The following is a 16869-nucleotide window of genomic DNA, read 5'->3' as shown; positions in this document are numbered from 1 at the left end:
CTATGTTAAAATTTAGAAACTCTTACAAACCATCTAAGCTAGAACTAGAGAGATATCAAAGAGGGATCTCACAACTGGACATCTCAAACAACCTCCTTATTTGAACCTCCCTGACATTAATCTTTATTCCTGACTCAAAACTGCAAAATGGAGGCAGAGTGGCCTTTCAAACAACAAGTCTGAAGATTTCATTTTTCCTTCATTCTTTCATTTTCCCCTCAGGGTGAAGTCAAATTCCACAGTAGCCTATGGTGACTTCCTACTTCTCCCTTTCCACCGCGCACTGTTCCCTTGCCTCCACTGAGTCTCCATGCTTCCGTCACTGTAGTCTCCGGGCTTTCCACACTTGGCTTCCAGCAACAGTGCAGAGAAGACTCCCCTACCTCCTTCAGGCTGACTCCAATTAGATTATCACTTCCTCTCAGAGATCTGCTTCAGGCTCTCAGGCATGCTTTGAGTGTTCCTCAGTTTTCCCAAACATTTTTTTTTTCTTTTTTGAGACGGGGCTCACTCTGTTCCCCATGCTGGAGTGCACTGGCATGATCCTGGCTCACTGCAGCTTTGAACGCCTGGGCTCAAGCAAACTTCCCACTTCAGCCCTCCAAATAGCTGAGATTACAGGCATGCACCACCATGCCTGGCTATTTTTGAAATTTTTTATAGAGACAGGGTCTCTCTATGTTGCCCAGGTCTTGAACTCCCAGGCTCAAGCAGCCCTCCCCTCAACCTCCCAAAGTGCTGGGATTACAGGCGCGAGCCACCACCACTCTCTGTCTTCATTCTTATCACACTATAGAGAAATCTCCCTTTTTTTTTTGTCCTGTTATACTATTTGTTCCTTAAGGGGAAGAACTCTCTGTTGTTCACTGTGATAGCTCCAGAGCCTGGAATTGTGCCTGGCACATAATAGGAGCTTGATAATTTTTCAATGAATGAATAAATAAAACCAGGTGCATGTGAAACCCTTAAAACATCCTAGTGAGGCCTTGTCCTCAGCTTTGTAATCCAGAGAAGTCCTTTTTATTGGGTAACCTGGAGTTGTGAAGTGTCAAGGAAACAAAGTCAGTCTCACCACAATAACAGGTTGATCTAGTAGCCAAGATACCAGAGTATGAGTCTTCATTCAGAATTTTATCTGGCACATAGACAAAAATGCTACTCTTCGCTATCAGCATGTTATCTCTCTTTAAAACTGTATTCATGCATACAATTACTCATTAATTTAAAATTTTAAAAATTGTATTAGAAACCAAACTACAATCTGGAGGCTTTCAAAGAAGGGTACTGGCAGCAGGGTGAAGTTGATAGCAGATGCGCATGTGTCTGTCAAAGCCTGTTTTCTGCTGTAAAGCGCTGGAGACTTGGGGAAGAAGAATCACTCTTCAGGTCTTCCTTTGTGGGTCTCCATGCGGTCCATCCTCTTTTACTACTCCAGTCCTTTTAAGAGCTATTACCACTAGAGATTCAGCTACAGCTTTCTTTCTTAATTACTTATTAGTTGAAAAAAATTATATATTTATGAAGTACAATGTGATGTTTTGATATATGTATACATTGTAGAATAATTAAATCAAGCTAATAATGTATCCATCACTTGATATACTTACCTTTTTGTGGTGAGACCATTAAAAATCTACTCTCTCAGCAATTTCCAGATTGATATACATTGCTATTATAGTCACCATTGGGTACAATGGAATCCCGGAAATTATTCCTCCTGTCTAACTGAAACTTTATATCCTTTAACCAACATCATCGCATTCCTCATTTATCCCTCTTCCTGCAGACTCTGGTAACCACCATCTTAGTCTCTGCTTCTGTGAGTCTGTCTTTTTTAGATTCCACATATAACTGAGATCATGCAGTATCTGGCTTTCTGTACCTGGCTTATTTCACCTGACATAATGTCCTCCAGGTTCATCCATGTTTTCACCATGACAGGATTTTCTTCTTTTTTAAAGCCTAACTAGTACTGCATTGTGTATATAATATATACCATATTTTTCTTATCTATTCATCATTTGTGGACCCTTGGATGGATTCCATATCTTGGCTATTGTGAATAATGCTTCATTGAACATGGGTATGCAACCTCATTAGAAAATACCATGTATATAGTATTTTTCTATCTCTATACTACTCTGCAGAACAGCATATTCTAGTTACAGCATCTTTTCTTATCATCTTATCTATTATTTCCATTTAATTCAATGAAACAAATATTTATAAAAGACTCAACATACAGAAGACTCTTTGATAATAATGTGGAACTTAAAAAGTCTCTGCCAGCCAGGCACAGTGACTCACGCCTGTAATCCCAACAGTTTGGGAGGCCAAGGTGGGTAGATTGCGAGGTCAGGAGTTTAAGACCAGCCCAGCCAAGATGGTGAAACCCCGTCTCTAATAAAAATACAAAAAATAGCCTGGCGTGGTGGTGGATGCCTGTAATCCCAGCTACTCAGGAGGCTGAAGCAGAGAATTGCTTGAACCCAGGAGGCGGAAGTTGCAGTGAGGCGAGATCGCACCACTGCATTTGGGCCTGGCTGACAGAGGAGACTCCATCTCAAAAAAAAAAAAAAAAAAAGTCTCTGCCTTCATAAAATTTACAGTCTTTTAAAGAAACATACATATACACATAATCAAGGCAGGTTATAAATTATATGATACAGGAAAAGTGAAAAGATAAGCATTGATTTCTGACTGAAGAATCAAAAATGTTTCATAAAATGTCCTTGAAGTCAGGCCTAGAAGTAGAGGTTATATTTTAATTAAAGAAAATTAGGTGAAAAGTACATCAGTCTGAGGGAACAGCATCAACTACAGCATGAGGAGAAGAAAGTGCAACAATCTGTTCGCAGTTGTACTGGGAATATCATGGCGATGAAGCGGGGAGCTAAACAGAGGTCAGACAATAAAAATCCTTCAATGCCATGCAAAAAAAAAAAAAAAATTGGACTTCATTTCATTGAAATGAATTGGTGACTTGGTATGATCAAGTAAATCACTGCAATATGAATACAACCAAATGAGGTCTTATTAGAAATATATATGTCAAATTACTAGTGATTCAATTTTAAAAGGAAAGCAATAAACCCTTCAGAATGTGTGGGTTTTCAAATTTTGTTCTGATAACACTGAAGGGAAAAGGTAAAACAAGGAAATTATTTTTACTTTGGTTTGTTTCTTATGAGTGGATAGTCTTAATGAACATTAAGTTATTCTCCAAATTTAGGTAGTAATGCATCCATTTTCACAGTGGCAGATTTCCTCCATTGGCTATATCATAGAGTTTAATAGCAGGCAGTCTTTAATTCTTATGTTCATGTTCTTACTTCCTCCTGCCCCTTAAAAGAAAAAAAGTGGGTTCAGCTGCTTTAGAAGTTACTTTATAATTTTCCCGCTTGCAGGTCACCCCTGGCTCGACTTGTGCTGTCTTTGGCCTAGGAGGCGTGGGTCTTTCTGCTGTAATTGGTTGTAAAATGGCAGGAGCTTCCAGGATCATAGGTGTTGACATCAACAGTGAGAAGTTTGCAAAGGCTAAAGCCCTGGGAGCCACTGAATGCCTCAATCCTAGAGACCTACATAAACCCGTCCAGGAGGTTATCATTGAATTGACCAAGGGAGGTGTGGATTTTGCCCTTGACTGTGCTGGTGGATCTGAAACCATGGTATGCATATTTTTTTCTTGGATCATATTTTCAATTTATTCTTTGACCATAAAATAATAGGGGAAAGTGGTTATGTTTATTATGGTAACTATAATCATTCCTTCTTAATATTTTCAAATTGATGACAGGGGAGGAAAACTGTAAGCCACCAATCATTTCCCACTCCCTCAGCTATACTCCATTTCCTTCATTGCTCATGACTGTGTACTCCCAGATGCCAGTAATATCTTGGTGAGTTCAGTCTTCTCTTGTGATAAGAAGACATACCAGCATTATTTATAAATGTTGATTTTTCTTTTGAGATCCCTTTTAAAAGCTCAATATTACTTGTCTGGAGATAATATTTTCTAATTTTGTTTTCCATGATAATTCCAATATCTGTTTCTTGGAGACAATTTTTGGGGTTTCTTCATTTTTAATTAACTAGAGAAATGTTCCTTTTGACTTTTAAATCAGATAAAATGCCAAGTGCATTAACTAAGTGACAGCATACTTTAGCAAAAGATATAAAGGGATGAATTAACCAATTGCAATAAATAAAACTTTTTCTAAACAAAAGTTAGCATAAATAGGAAAAAACACCTGTTTTGCTTAGCTATCTTATACATTATATACATTATTAATATTAATATTTGTTAATAATGTCATATACATTTTACATAACAGTATATATTTAAAATTAATAAACAATATTTGCATGTATTGACATATTTAATATTAACACATTTATAGATGATAATCAACATTTGTTAATACTTATCATACATTATATAATAATCAATTTAAAGTAATGTTTATTAATGTATAACTATTTCTATTAGTCCTTAATATCAATGTTATTAATATTTGTTTATTATTCTATGTGAAATTCAGCAAAAAATAAAGAGAAAACTTATAAATGAACATTTTAAAATAATTGTGCTTAATGAGAAGTGAGCCCTACCCCCACAGAAAAAAAATAGAAAAGGCAGATTCAGAGGAAGAAATAAAAGAGGTGACTGGTGCTTCTTAACAGCTACAACACATATGCTCCCATATTAAAGTAGAACAGGGAGAGGCTAGCAACCTGCAAACAACCCAGCTCTGTCCATCGCAGCTCAATAAATAGGCTGCAAAATTAGGTCCAAATTATACGTTTGAAATTTTCTATATTTCAAAAAATAACACACCACAAAATTTAAATCATCTTTTTTTTCCCTGAACACTACAATGTTGTATCATTCAGCTGTATTCTCAACTCAGGACAGGCTACAGAGCACTCAGTGACTGCACTGGTTGCACACTATGAAGCTGGCCTGTCTATTCCACTCCAAAAAGTGGAATAAAGAGCCAACCACAACATACAGGCAGTATACTGAAAAGTCACCTTGCTGGAGTGTTCAGCCTTATTCTTCAGAGTATCAGCAAATAATTACCTAATGTGTATTTACTCAAAGACACTAAGTAGAGTTTGGGAGTTTTGTTTTTTGTTTGTTTGCTTTTGTTTTTAATGAAATGACCAAAGAATTCATCAACTGAATTATCTGCCTATAGATTCTTCTTATTTCATTAGTGAGTGCCATTAAGTACTTGTGATGTTATTTCTTTTACGTGCACCTTCACTCAGCCTAGCTCCCAAGCCCTTCTAGGCAATATATAAAGCATAAAATTCTATACTTCCCAGAAGTAAGTTTTGTGCTGGTTCTTCCCCCTTGGTTCTTACATGACTAGTGTATTCCCCATAAAAGAATAAAACCCAGGAAGACCTATGGTGAGAGCCACAGGCTGCAGTTCCTCAGTCATTCTTCTCTGAACGGTCTCATTATAATATATGCAAACTGCTTAAAACAGTATCTTGCAGGTACTAAGCACACAATGAACATTAGATATTATCGAAAATGCATGCATTAAGGGCTCCATATCTGGCACTGCTCACCTGTGTTCAAGGCCTCAGGCCCTGCTTTTGAATTGACATTGGTACCTGCAGTCTGCAGCATGCCGCATCCATCACTCCACTTCCCATGACTCTTTTTTTTTACAAACTCTAAAATTTGGCCTATTAACCTTATTTTTCTTGTACAGAGATTCTCAACACTAGCTATATGCTAGAATTTCCTGAGGGGTTGGTTGTTGTTTCACTGTTTTTATAATACCAACAAATGGGCCATACCCAGGATATACTTGTGTGCTGGGCGCCCACTGACAACATCTTTAAAATTAATTTCTCAAGTTGAAAACCACTAACTTAAAAGTTAGCATATTCTATTATTAAACTGACTTACTATACCATGAAAGGTATTTGCAATTATGGAACAGATTTATATTAGAGAATCCAAATGGAAAGGGAAGGATTTATTTAATCGCCAAAAGATGAGTTACCTACCCTCCCACCAAAAGTTTCTACAACTAGGAAAAGCTATGTTCCTAGGTTACAGAGCAGATTTCAGTCATGGGTATCAACTTGATTTCAATGACCTCTAACCCTCTAAACCAAGGGTCAACACCCTGTAACTTACCAGCACAAGGATTATTTACTAACACCTGCTAAGGACCTTTTAAGGAGCTGGAGGTAGTGATGCTGGAGTTTATGACCTGACTTAAAGCTGTAGGAAGATTTTATAACCTTGCAGTGATTAATTTTTATAGTTTTGACAAGCCCCAGCAATAAGTCAGAGACTTAATTTAGAATTTAATTTTGAAAGTGTTTGTTTAAAATGTTAAAGACGTAAAAACATTTGATTAAAATGGAACCATAGGTCATTGTAAAACAATACTTATTTAGCCAAATAGATCATCAAAAGACTTTAAACGCAATACATAAGGATATATGGATGTAAAAACCTTAGCCCTGTTAGATCTCAGTTTTTATAAGCAATTAAAACCCTAATAAAGGCAACATCAGAATTATTTTGATAAAATGTAAAATGTTGTTTGTTTCTTAAGTCAGTACCAGAAAGGGAAAGAAACACCTGCAGTGTGACTGCTTTTCCTTATGGGAAGCCCATTTCAATAAACCTGATGGAAAAGTACTAGAATTTAATCAGACATGAGAAAGGTGTGTTTAGAATTATGTGTACAGTAGGAGAATACATAATTCTTAGTAACTGCATGAGAAATTTTCTGATTACACTGAAAAATTTAAAGATATGAAGAAAAGCCAAGAGTACAGAATCAAGTTGTAGAGGAAAATATTCACTTCTAGACCTTTAAGATAAAACATTTTAGTATCAGGCCATAAGAATAGTAAGAACTGGAGGAAAAAACTTACAAGAGCTAATAAAAAAGCTAAAGGAGAGAGTTATCTCAGTCCAAGGGGAAACAAAGCTGAAAGCAGGTAGACATAGCAAAAGTTGAACTTCTGACATATGATTGTGAGAAGTTTTCAAAAGAAACAAATTATAAAATTAAAAGTTAAATTTCTTTTAATTTTATTAAGAGCAAATGGATACTGTAAAGAGACTTTTAATGTAGGGAAATAATCTTAGACTATTCTAAATAATCTTCTTTTAATTATAGCAAATTTAATCATATACAAAATTTTTTTAAAGAAATTCTTCTTCATGCACCTTATTATGACTTACACACACCAACTATGACATGCTTGGGCTTTTGACTTATTCTAATTTTTTTTAAATAATCAGTCATTTTATTTTAGGGCAAGATTTTACCATAAGATCCTTTTTTATATGAAATTATTCTTTTTTAGTAACTTTTATTAAATATATTTTTATATTGATTAACTTTCCTTATATTTCTCTCCTCTAACTGTTTTTTAAATTTTTTTTGAATAAATAACTTTAAAATAATCTACAAATTACATAAAATTATTTGTTAATAAGAATACAGGCCAGGCACAGTGGCTCACGCCTGTAATCCCAGCACTTTGGGAAGCTGAGGTGGTCGGACTGTTTGAGCCCATGAGTTCAAGAGCAGCCTGGGCAACATGGCAAAACCCCACCTCTACTAAAAGCACAAAAATTAGGCAAGTGCAATGGCACACGCCTGTAGTCCCAGCTACTTGGGAGGGTGACGTGGAAGAATCACTTAAGCCCAGGCAGTTGAGGCTGCAGTGAGCCATGATCATCCCACTGCACTCTAGCCTGAACAACAGAGTGAGACTGCCTCAAAAAAAAGAGAGAATACAATTATGTATTTATATGTGAATTAGCATTCTTATTCCTAGTAACCTTAAATTTTCATGGAACCTTAGAAAGCAAGAAATCCTGAACTGTTAGATGTAAGCATTTTATATATGAAATCATTTCACAATTTTAGAAATATGTTTTCCTATATCATAATTTTTGTAATCGGAAATGACTCAGACATCCAGCATTTATTATTTAATTTAAAGTAATTTTCAGATTTTATATTACACAAAATGTCCACTTATAAGCATTTATTTCATTTGCATATACCTTTTAAGTTTTAACAGTTGTCTAGATAACTTTTGAAAACTGAGATATTATGCAGAACTAGTCGTTATTTAAAGTTATTTCTTTGTTAACTTTTTTTTTTTTTTGAGACTAAGTCTCCCTCTGCCGCCCACTGGAGCACAGTGGCACAATCTTGGCTCACTGCAACCTCGGCCTCTTGGGCTCAAACGATTTTCCTGCCTCAGCCTCCTGAGTAGCTAGAACTACAAGCATACGCCATGGTCCCTGGCTACGTTTTTGTATTTTTATTAAAGACGGGGTTTCACCATGTTAGCCAGGTTGGTCTTGAACTCCTGACCTCAAGTCATCTACCCACCTTGGCCTCCCAAAGTGGTGGGATTACAGGTGCAAGCCATCATGCCTGATCCTTGTTAACTATTTTTAAAATCTGAACATCAGGTGAAAACCTAAGTGAGAACTTTAAGGTTAAATACATAGGTATTTTTCTGATAAATTAGGTGATTTAGCTGCTGTTATTGACCTAACAATTTTAAATTAGTCTTGTCAAAAAAAAAAAAAAAAAGTCACACAAACATAGATTACTATGTTTCTGGCTGGGTTTATAGTCTCACAACTTTGTGCCAAACCCTGACACTTTAAACATTTAGCAGAGGCAAATACAAAACTTATTCACTTACACACAAATGTATGCTGATTTTGGAGACATCTTTATTTTTATTTTACTAATTTTTTTTTTTTTTTTTTGGAGACAGAGTCTCACTCTGTCACCCAGGCTGGAGTGCAGTGGCATGATCTCAGCTCACTGCAACCTTCACCTCCTGGATTCAGGCAATTCCCCAGCCTCAGTTTATCAAGTAGCTGAGACTACAGGCTGGCACCACCACATCCAGCTAATTTTTATATTTTTAGTAGAGATGGGGTTTCACCATGTTGGCCAGGCTGGTCTTGAACTCCTGGCCTCAAGTGATCTGCACACCTTGGCTTCCCAAAGTTCTGGGATTACAGACATGAGTCACCTGCACCGAGACTGTGCTGAACATTCTACCTGTAATGGCACACTGGACTTTCTTTTTTTTTTTTTTTCTTTTTTTTTTTAATTGCATTTTAGGTTTTGGGGTACATGTGATGAACATGCAAGATTGTTGCATAGGTACACACATGGCAGTGTGCTTTGCTGCCTTCCGTCCCCTCACCTGTATCTGTCATTTCTCCCCATGCTATCTCTTCCCACCTCCCCACCCCCCGCCCCTCCCCCATTTTCCCCCAACAGACCCCAGTGTAAGGCTGAATCTACAATGATACTATGATGTCATTAGCTTGAATCCCATTATCTTACATGGAGAGTTGGATTAATTTTTTTCTGAAGCATTGTACATTCCCACGCTGGAGTTTATATTCTAGTTTTCCACTGACTGAAATAGTCTTTTTTGTTTGATCATACAGAAAGCAGCCCTGGACTGTACAATTGCAGGCTGGGGAACATGTACTTTCATTGGGGTAGCTGCTGGCAGCAAAGGATTGACTATTTTTCCAGAGGAGCTAATAATCGGCCGTACTATAAATGGAACATTCTTTGGTGGTGAGTTTTTCTTTCTTCATTGCTTTACATTTTCTTCACAGTGGTACTGAAATTCTTAGAGTGAAGATTATTGAAAGGAAATAAAAATAATTTATTCGAACATCGAGTGCCTAGAGCAGGTGTCCCCAAACTATGGCCCGCAGGCCAAATGCGGCCCCCTGAGGCCATTTATCCGGCCCCCCCGCTGCACTTCAGGAAGGGGCACCTCTTTCACTGGTGGTCAGTGAGAGGAGCACAGTATGTGGCATCCCTACATCGGTCTGAGGGACAGTGAACTGGCCCCCTGTGTAAAAAGTTTGGGGATGCCTGGCCTAGAGCATATCCAAAGACTACAGAAAAACTATTAATTACTTATAAGTAAAGAAATTATATAAAAAGGTAACTAATTTGCAAATTGAAATTTAACTTGCATTTGAATGAACCAACATAAAGAAACAAAACGTAAACACTGACCTAACTGAGGTAATTTCTTATCTGGAGCAGAAAATAATCTTGAATTTTTCTTATAATGAAAATTTTAAAAATAGACATAAGTACAGAAAATTAAAGATGGAAGGAGTTTAATCTATTTGAAGCAACCCAAATCTGACATAATAATTTCATTTGTTCAGCAAATGCTGATTAAACTACTTTGTGTCAAGTGCCATGTCTTTATTTTGCATTTTGTCCACATTACAGGTTGGAAAAGTGATTCTATCCCAAAGCTGGTCACCGACTATAAAAATAAGAAATTCAATCTGGATGAATTGGTGACCCACACCCTGCCTTTTGACAAACTCAGTGAGGCATTTGACCTAATGAACCAAGGAAAAAGGTACATTACCAATAGATGATTGAATGGTTTAAAAAAAGTTTACAATGATTCTATTTTTATTTGACGTTAAGAACTAACCAGCTTGTTTTTTCTGACATTTTCTACATCCCAGGTACTAGATGTGTTTAAAAGATTAAATAGTGGCCATTTGGTAGTGAATGGAGGGGGAAGGGGAACTTCCATTTTAATAATGCACATCTATACACTGTTACAATATAGAATCGTGGTATAAATTGATACGTATTTCCCTTACACAAACCACTGACTCAGTTGGGGCTGCTCCCTAGAAAGAGACGTTTCTGTACGGTATAATGTTAGATACCTCTGGTATGGTCAAAAACATTAAGAACAATCTTACATAGAGGAGATGCAGGACAAAGAAGAAATGAAAAGAGAAGACACAACAAAAGAGAGGAGGAAAAGGCTAAAGTAAAATTAAAATGACTGGGATTTGGGCTGGACGTGGTGGCTCATGCCTGTAATCCCAGCACTTTGGGAGGCCAAGGCAGGTGGACCACCTGAGGTCAGAAGTTCGAGACCAACCAAGCCAACATGGTGAAACCCCATCTCTACTAAAAATACAAAATGGTAGTACATTCCTGTAATCCCAGCTACTCAGGAGGCTGAGGGAGGAGAACCTGGGAGGCGGAGACTGTGGTGAGCCAAGATAGCACCATTGCACTCTGGCCTGAGCAGCAAGAACAAAACTCCATCTCAAAAAAAAAAAAAAAAAAAAAAAAAAAAAAAAAAAAAAATTGAAGCAGGGAATAAATGTTGTAGAAGAAGATAGTTTCATGGTATGAGGACCCAGACTACTTCTTGGGGAAGAAACCTGAGGAAATATCCCCACTGACACTAACTCCCCAATTTGCAAATGTGTTAGACAAAACATATCAAAAGGAAGTTCAATAAAAAGAAAAGAAAATATAAGCATTTTTTTTTTTTTTGAGACGGAGTCTTGCTCTGTCGCCAAGCTGGAGTGCAGTGGCACAGTCTCAGCTCACTGCAACCTCTGCCTCTTGGGTTCAAGCGATTCTTCCACATCAGCCTCCCAAGTAGCTGGGACTACAAGTGTGTGCCACCACACCTGGCTAATTTTTTTATTTTTAGTGGAGACTGGGTTTCATCATGGCAAGGATGGTCTCGATCTCTTGACCTCATGATCCACCCACCTCGGCCTCCCAAAGTGCTGGGATTACAGGCGTGAGCCACCGAGCCCGGCCTAAGCATTATTTTTTAAGCTACACCATGTAAACTTAGTATACAAGCCCTGCAATATTTTATACAATCTCAATATCCCCACAAAGAATACTCCTCAAGTTAGAAGTTAAAAGTTGGATTGCAGCTTGAGGCCTTACACCCTTGTGCTTATATCTTCTAACAGAAATCTTTTCTCCTAGAGTTCTCAATTGTGGAATACACCCATAAGGAATGCTAAGTGTCAGCCAGGTGGAAAATGCTGCATTACTTTATGGGCAAGTCTCCCATATCCTCCAAGGAGGCTTCCCTGGTAATTAGCCTAGGAGTAGACACCAGAGTGAGGCCTCCTGCTCCTTCTCTGGCCCACTGAGAATACCACCTGGCTGCCCATACAGATGGAAAGGTGGCACTGGGGAAGGCAGAGGTTGGGCCTCCTCAGCTGTGTCCACCATATGGGCACAGGAAGCACAAGAGAGGGCAGGCCCTCCCACCACCCAACTGCAAAGAAGCAAGGGAAGGGAGGGAAGAGGATGAAATACAATGACTGAGTGGCCTGTTGAGGTGCAGTGACCCCGCCCCAGAGTGAGGACAGTATACAGAGGTTCTCCTTCCACAGGTAGAGGTAGTTTCCAGTCCTGGGTGAAGAAAACACTTATGCGTAGCACCCTGCTAATAGCAGGAGTTCCACAGCTTCAGCAGTAATGTCTGAGATAAGGACTGCTCTGTCCTTGAGGCTTATCCCCTTCTTTGCATCTACATATTGGAGCTATCCAGGAATAAGAACATCAGGGTTCCCATAAAGTAGCATCCCAACACACCAGCTTTCATGCCCACTCCCTCTTTCGATGCTCAACTTTGCCCTCAGCTATAGGAAATCCAAGAACAGTCACTATTCCAAAACTAAAACCTTATTCCCTCCTTGGTACATTCTAATTCTCCTCAACAGCACCAATGAGCAGAAAGGACACTGTCTAACATGAGTGAGGGTCCTCAATTTCCTCCCAGTTTACTAGCACATGTATAAAATATTATTAACACAATGAATGGAAGAGGATGATGGGATAAAAGAAATTAGGTTTAATACTTAGATGTCTATAAAGGAAGACCAGATCCTGAAATGAAAAAGCAAAACTTACTTGTGAGCTTTGGTTAAATTTATAATGAAAATTATATTTATTAATGGTTTATTGTTATTAACAGCATCCGAACAATCCTGACCTTTTGAAGATGCCAGGAGCAACTTGGATACTGTCTGATTGAATGCAAGCCTGTCTGGTTAATTAATTATCTGATTTGATGAACCAAGGAAAGCCATGAGTTTAAACAAATATTTACATTTTATATGGCAAAAAAAGAGCTTTAAATATTATAGCTTTTGTACTCATTACATGTTAATATTACCTATGTTAAATAATAACTAGTGTTTATTAATAGAATCATATAATCTTAGAAATTGTTTAAAATTAGTTCTGTGAAGGTGAAAGTGGGGATTGAAGAGATAATAAATAAAACTAGATTGGCCATATGTGTATAATTTTTTTAGATTGGGTAATTAATACATGGAGTTTCATTATACTTTTCTCTCCACTTTTGTCTATGTTAAAAATTTTCTGGGAGCTGAGCGTGGTGGCTCACGCCTGTAATCTCAGCACTTTGGGAGGCTGAGGCAGGTGGATCATGAGGTCAAAAGATTGAGACCATCCTGGTCAACATGGTGGAACCCCGTCTCTACTAAAAATACAAAAAAATTAGCTGGGCATGGTGGCACGTGCCTGTAATCCCAGCTACTCAGGAGGCTAGGCAGGAGAATTGCCTGAACTCAGGAGGCGGAGGTTGTGGTGAGCCGAAACCGTGCCATTGCACTCCAGCCTGGGTAACAAGAGTGAAACTCCGTCTCAAAAAAAAAAAAAAATTTCTGGGAGCTAAATGATGAGAACACATGGACACATGAAGGGGAACAACACACACTGGGGCCTACTGAGGTTGGGGAGTTGGGGAGAGAGCATCAGGAAGAGAGCATCAGGAAGAAGAGCTAATGGACGCTGGGCTTAATACGTGAGTGGTGAGATGATCTGTGCAGCAAACCACCATGGCACATGTTTATCTATGTAACAAACCTGCACATCCTGCACATGTATCCTGGAACTTAATAAAAGTTGGAAACTTAAAAAAAGAATGAATAAGATCTAGTATTTGATAGCACAACAGGGAGACTATAGTCAATAGTAATTTAATTGTACATTTTAATATGATTAAAAGAGTATAATGAATTGTTTGTATACAAAGGATAAATGCTTGAGAGGATGGACACCCCATTTTACATGATGTGATTATTATATGTTGCATACCTATATCAAAACATCTCATGTACCCCATAAATATATACATCTACTAATATCCACAAAAATTAAAATAAAAATTTTTTAAAATAAAAATAAAGAAAAAAAGATTTTCTACAATAAGATTTTTACTTGAAAAAATCACTATATTTCATATATATGTGTACATATATAAACTACATATAAGAAATACATATAGTAATTTTTGTGATTGTGTTTGTATATACATGTTAAAATATACACACATATACACATATATATACATAAAACACTATTATATAATTTGTGCTCCAATAAGCCACAAGCTACTTTTTAAAAATAAGTTGCTAAATAATTTTCTTTTTAACGTCTGTTAATTTCTTTTCACTTAGCCCCACTCTATCATTAACTGCAATCATATGTAAGGAGATATCAGAATCTAGTTAAGTGAATGTGTTTTTTTACCACGAATATTTCACACAATGGATGTTTTATTATTTATATTATTGATTTTTTTAAAGTCAGCGATCCTCAAAATCGAGCACCTTCCATTCCATTTGACAGAGGTGAGCTGTCTGGTATATTGCTGTGAGCACTTCTGGCACCTGATCTTCCTTCACTGTTTGCTGTCTTAGATAAGCCATACAGCACGTTTGAGGAAAGGTTGATTTTAAAGGAGGTCATCCCCCTTTTGACTTCTGTCTATCCTCATCCCTCTTTTCATCCTTTTCACTAACTTCTTTATTTTTAGCTTTTTTCTTTAGTCCACCTTTGTCCACAGGCCAGATTATTCTGTCAGGCTTCACCCACTCATCATACCTGACAGTCCATCCATAGTAATGTACCAAATATAAACTTCTCCATCATCAAGTTCAGTGCTTTTAATACTGGCTTCATAATTCTGAGTCTTCCCTCGTCCATATTTTACTTTCACTTTGGTTCCTGTTAGGCAGCGTTCCATGTCTTCCTCATCTTCTTCTCCTTCAGTGTCACATTTGCTTTCAGTTTCTTCCCTCTCTTGGCTTTTCTCTTCCTCTTCATCTGCGTCTTTGTCAGAATCCTTCCGTTTTTTAATTTTTTTCTCTTTTTGCTTTAGTGTGTTTTTTCTCCCCAGTAGTAGCTCATTTTCTTTTTTCTCTGCAGTTTCATAGTCATCATCTACATCCTTATTTTCTGTATCATTATCTTTTAATTTGTCTTCTGTTTTCTCTTCTTCAATTTCCTTTTTAATAGAATTTACATCTCAAGCAATTCTTCTTTGTCCATTCGGAGACTTTAATTATACCTCTTCTCTTTTGTTTTCACTGTCTGAATCAATATTTTCCTCAGGTTCACTTTTCACTTCTGTTAAAGGCATTTCTTGATCTAATTTGAGAGCCTCTTCCATTGATTCTTCTAAGTCTTTTTTTTCCTCTTTTACTTTTGGTTCACGGTGATGAATCGTTCTGAATTGAATATCTGCTGAATGGCAGTACTCCTCAAAACCATAGAGATACTTTCTATAAGCATTTTTTACTTTGTAGGAAGCAGCTGACTTCAAAATAGGAATGCCAAGGTCCATATAAATTTGCTTCCATAGAGCACCACTATCAATATTGTCATATCCACCGTGATGATAAACCAGTCTGAACAGTTTGAAGAGACTGAGATCTTTACAGCCCAAAACAGGTGGTTTCTTGATTGGAGTAACTTTGTCTTCCATAAACTTAAAAAGCTGCTGGAGGAAGTTGTCCCTCTCTTCAGGATCAAGTTCTTCCTCAGGAATTTACTATTTTATAGCCACCCTCTGCAACTTTCTACAAAGCTCTTTTTACCAAGCGAATATTTTAAAAATAAAAAAAAAAGGTATCTCTACATTCTCAAATTTCTATCTCTATAACATAACTGCCCTTTCAGCTTTGATAATTTTTTTCTTCAACTTTTATTTTAAGTTCTGGGGTATGTGTGCAGAATGTGCAGGTTTGTTACATAGGTAAATGTGTCCCATCGTGGTTTCCTACACAGATCAACACATCACTTAGGTATGAAGCCCAGCATCCTTTAGCTATTCTTCCTGATGCTCTCCCTGCCCCTGCCCACCTCAACAGGCCCCAGTGTGTGTTGTTCCCCCCCATGTGTCTATGTATTCTCATTGTTCAGTTCCCACTTATAAATGAGAACATGTGATATTTGTTTTTCTGTCCCTGCATTGGTTTACTGAGGATAAGGACTTCCAGCTCCATCCATGTCCCTGCAAATGACATGACTTTGTTCCTTTTTATGGTTGCATAGTATTCCATAGTGCATATGTACTACATTTTCTTTATCCAGTCTATTATTGATGGGCATTTGGGTTGATTCCATGTCTTCGCTATTGTGAATGGTGCTGTGATCAACATACATGTGCATGTATCTTTAAAACAGAATAATTTATATTCTTTTGGAGATATACTTGGTAATGGGATTGCTGGTTCAAATGATATTTCTGCCTCTAGATCTTTGATGAATCACCACCCTGTCTTCCACAATGGTTGAACTAATTTAAATTCCCACCAACAGTGTAGAAGTGTTCCTTTTTCTCTACAAACTCACCAGCATCTGTTGTTTCTTAACTTTTTAATAATCACCCATTCTGACTGGCCTGAGATGGTATCTCATTGTGGTTTTGATTTACATTTCTCTAATCATCAGTGATCTTTGATAATTTTTACAACACATAATGTTGAGCTTAATGATCTGTAATTGGCACTAATTAATGCTACTGATCTGCAACTGGCACTAATTAATGCTATTTTCAATAGTCAAGTAAAAGTGACAAAAATTGATATACTTAAAATAATGTAGTAAGTAAACATTATAGTTATAAGACTTAACAAATAAAAAGATTCATATAAAAATTGCAAATGGGAGGTTTCAAATTATTATACTCATAGATGTT

General features: G+C 37.2%; 1 protein-coding gene and 1 pseudogene across 1 annotated transcript in view; one reads left to right on the top strand and one right to left on the bottom strand.

Moving 5' to 3' along the window:
• The window catches only part of ADH4 (alcohol dehydrogenase 4 (class II), pi polypeptide), a 28730-nt gene extending 14647 nt beyond the window's left edge, over window positions 1-14083 (top strand). The window contains exons 6-9 of the mRNA XM_003929526.4: window positions 3408-3668; window positions 9485-9620; window positions 10299-10434; window positions 12835-14083. Coding sequence (XP_003929575.1) covers window positions 3408-3668; window positions 9485-9620; window positions 10299-10434; window positions 12835-12859 — 558 coding nt within the window. The 3' untranslated portion in view covers window positions 12860-14083. The remainder of the gene's footprint in view (window positions 1-3407; window positions 3669-9484; window positions 9621-10298; window positions 10435-12834) is intronic.
• A 400-nt stretch (window positions 14084-14483) lies between these two features.
• LOC101038026 (AT-rich interactive domain-containing protein 4A pseudogene) lies at window positions 14484-15654 on the bottom strand (annotated as a pseudogene).
• Between the last annotated feature and the right edge of the window lie 1215 nt (window positions 15655-16869).

The sequence above is a fragment of the Saimiri boliviensis genome, chromosome 3, assembly GCF_048565385.1.
Source record: "Saimiri boliviensis isolate mSaiBol1 chromosome 3, mSaiBol1.pri, whole genome shotgun sequence".
NCBI classification, from domain to species: Eukaryota; Metazoa; Chordata; class Mammalia; order Primates; family Cebidae; genus Saimiri; species Saimiri boliviensis.
This window is presented reverse-complemented; position numbering and strand designations above follow the sequence as displayed.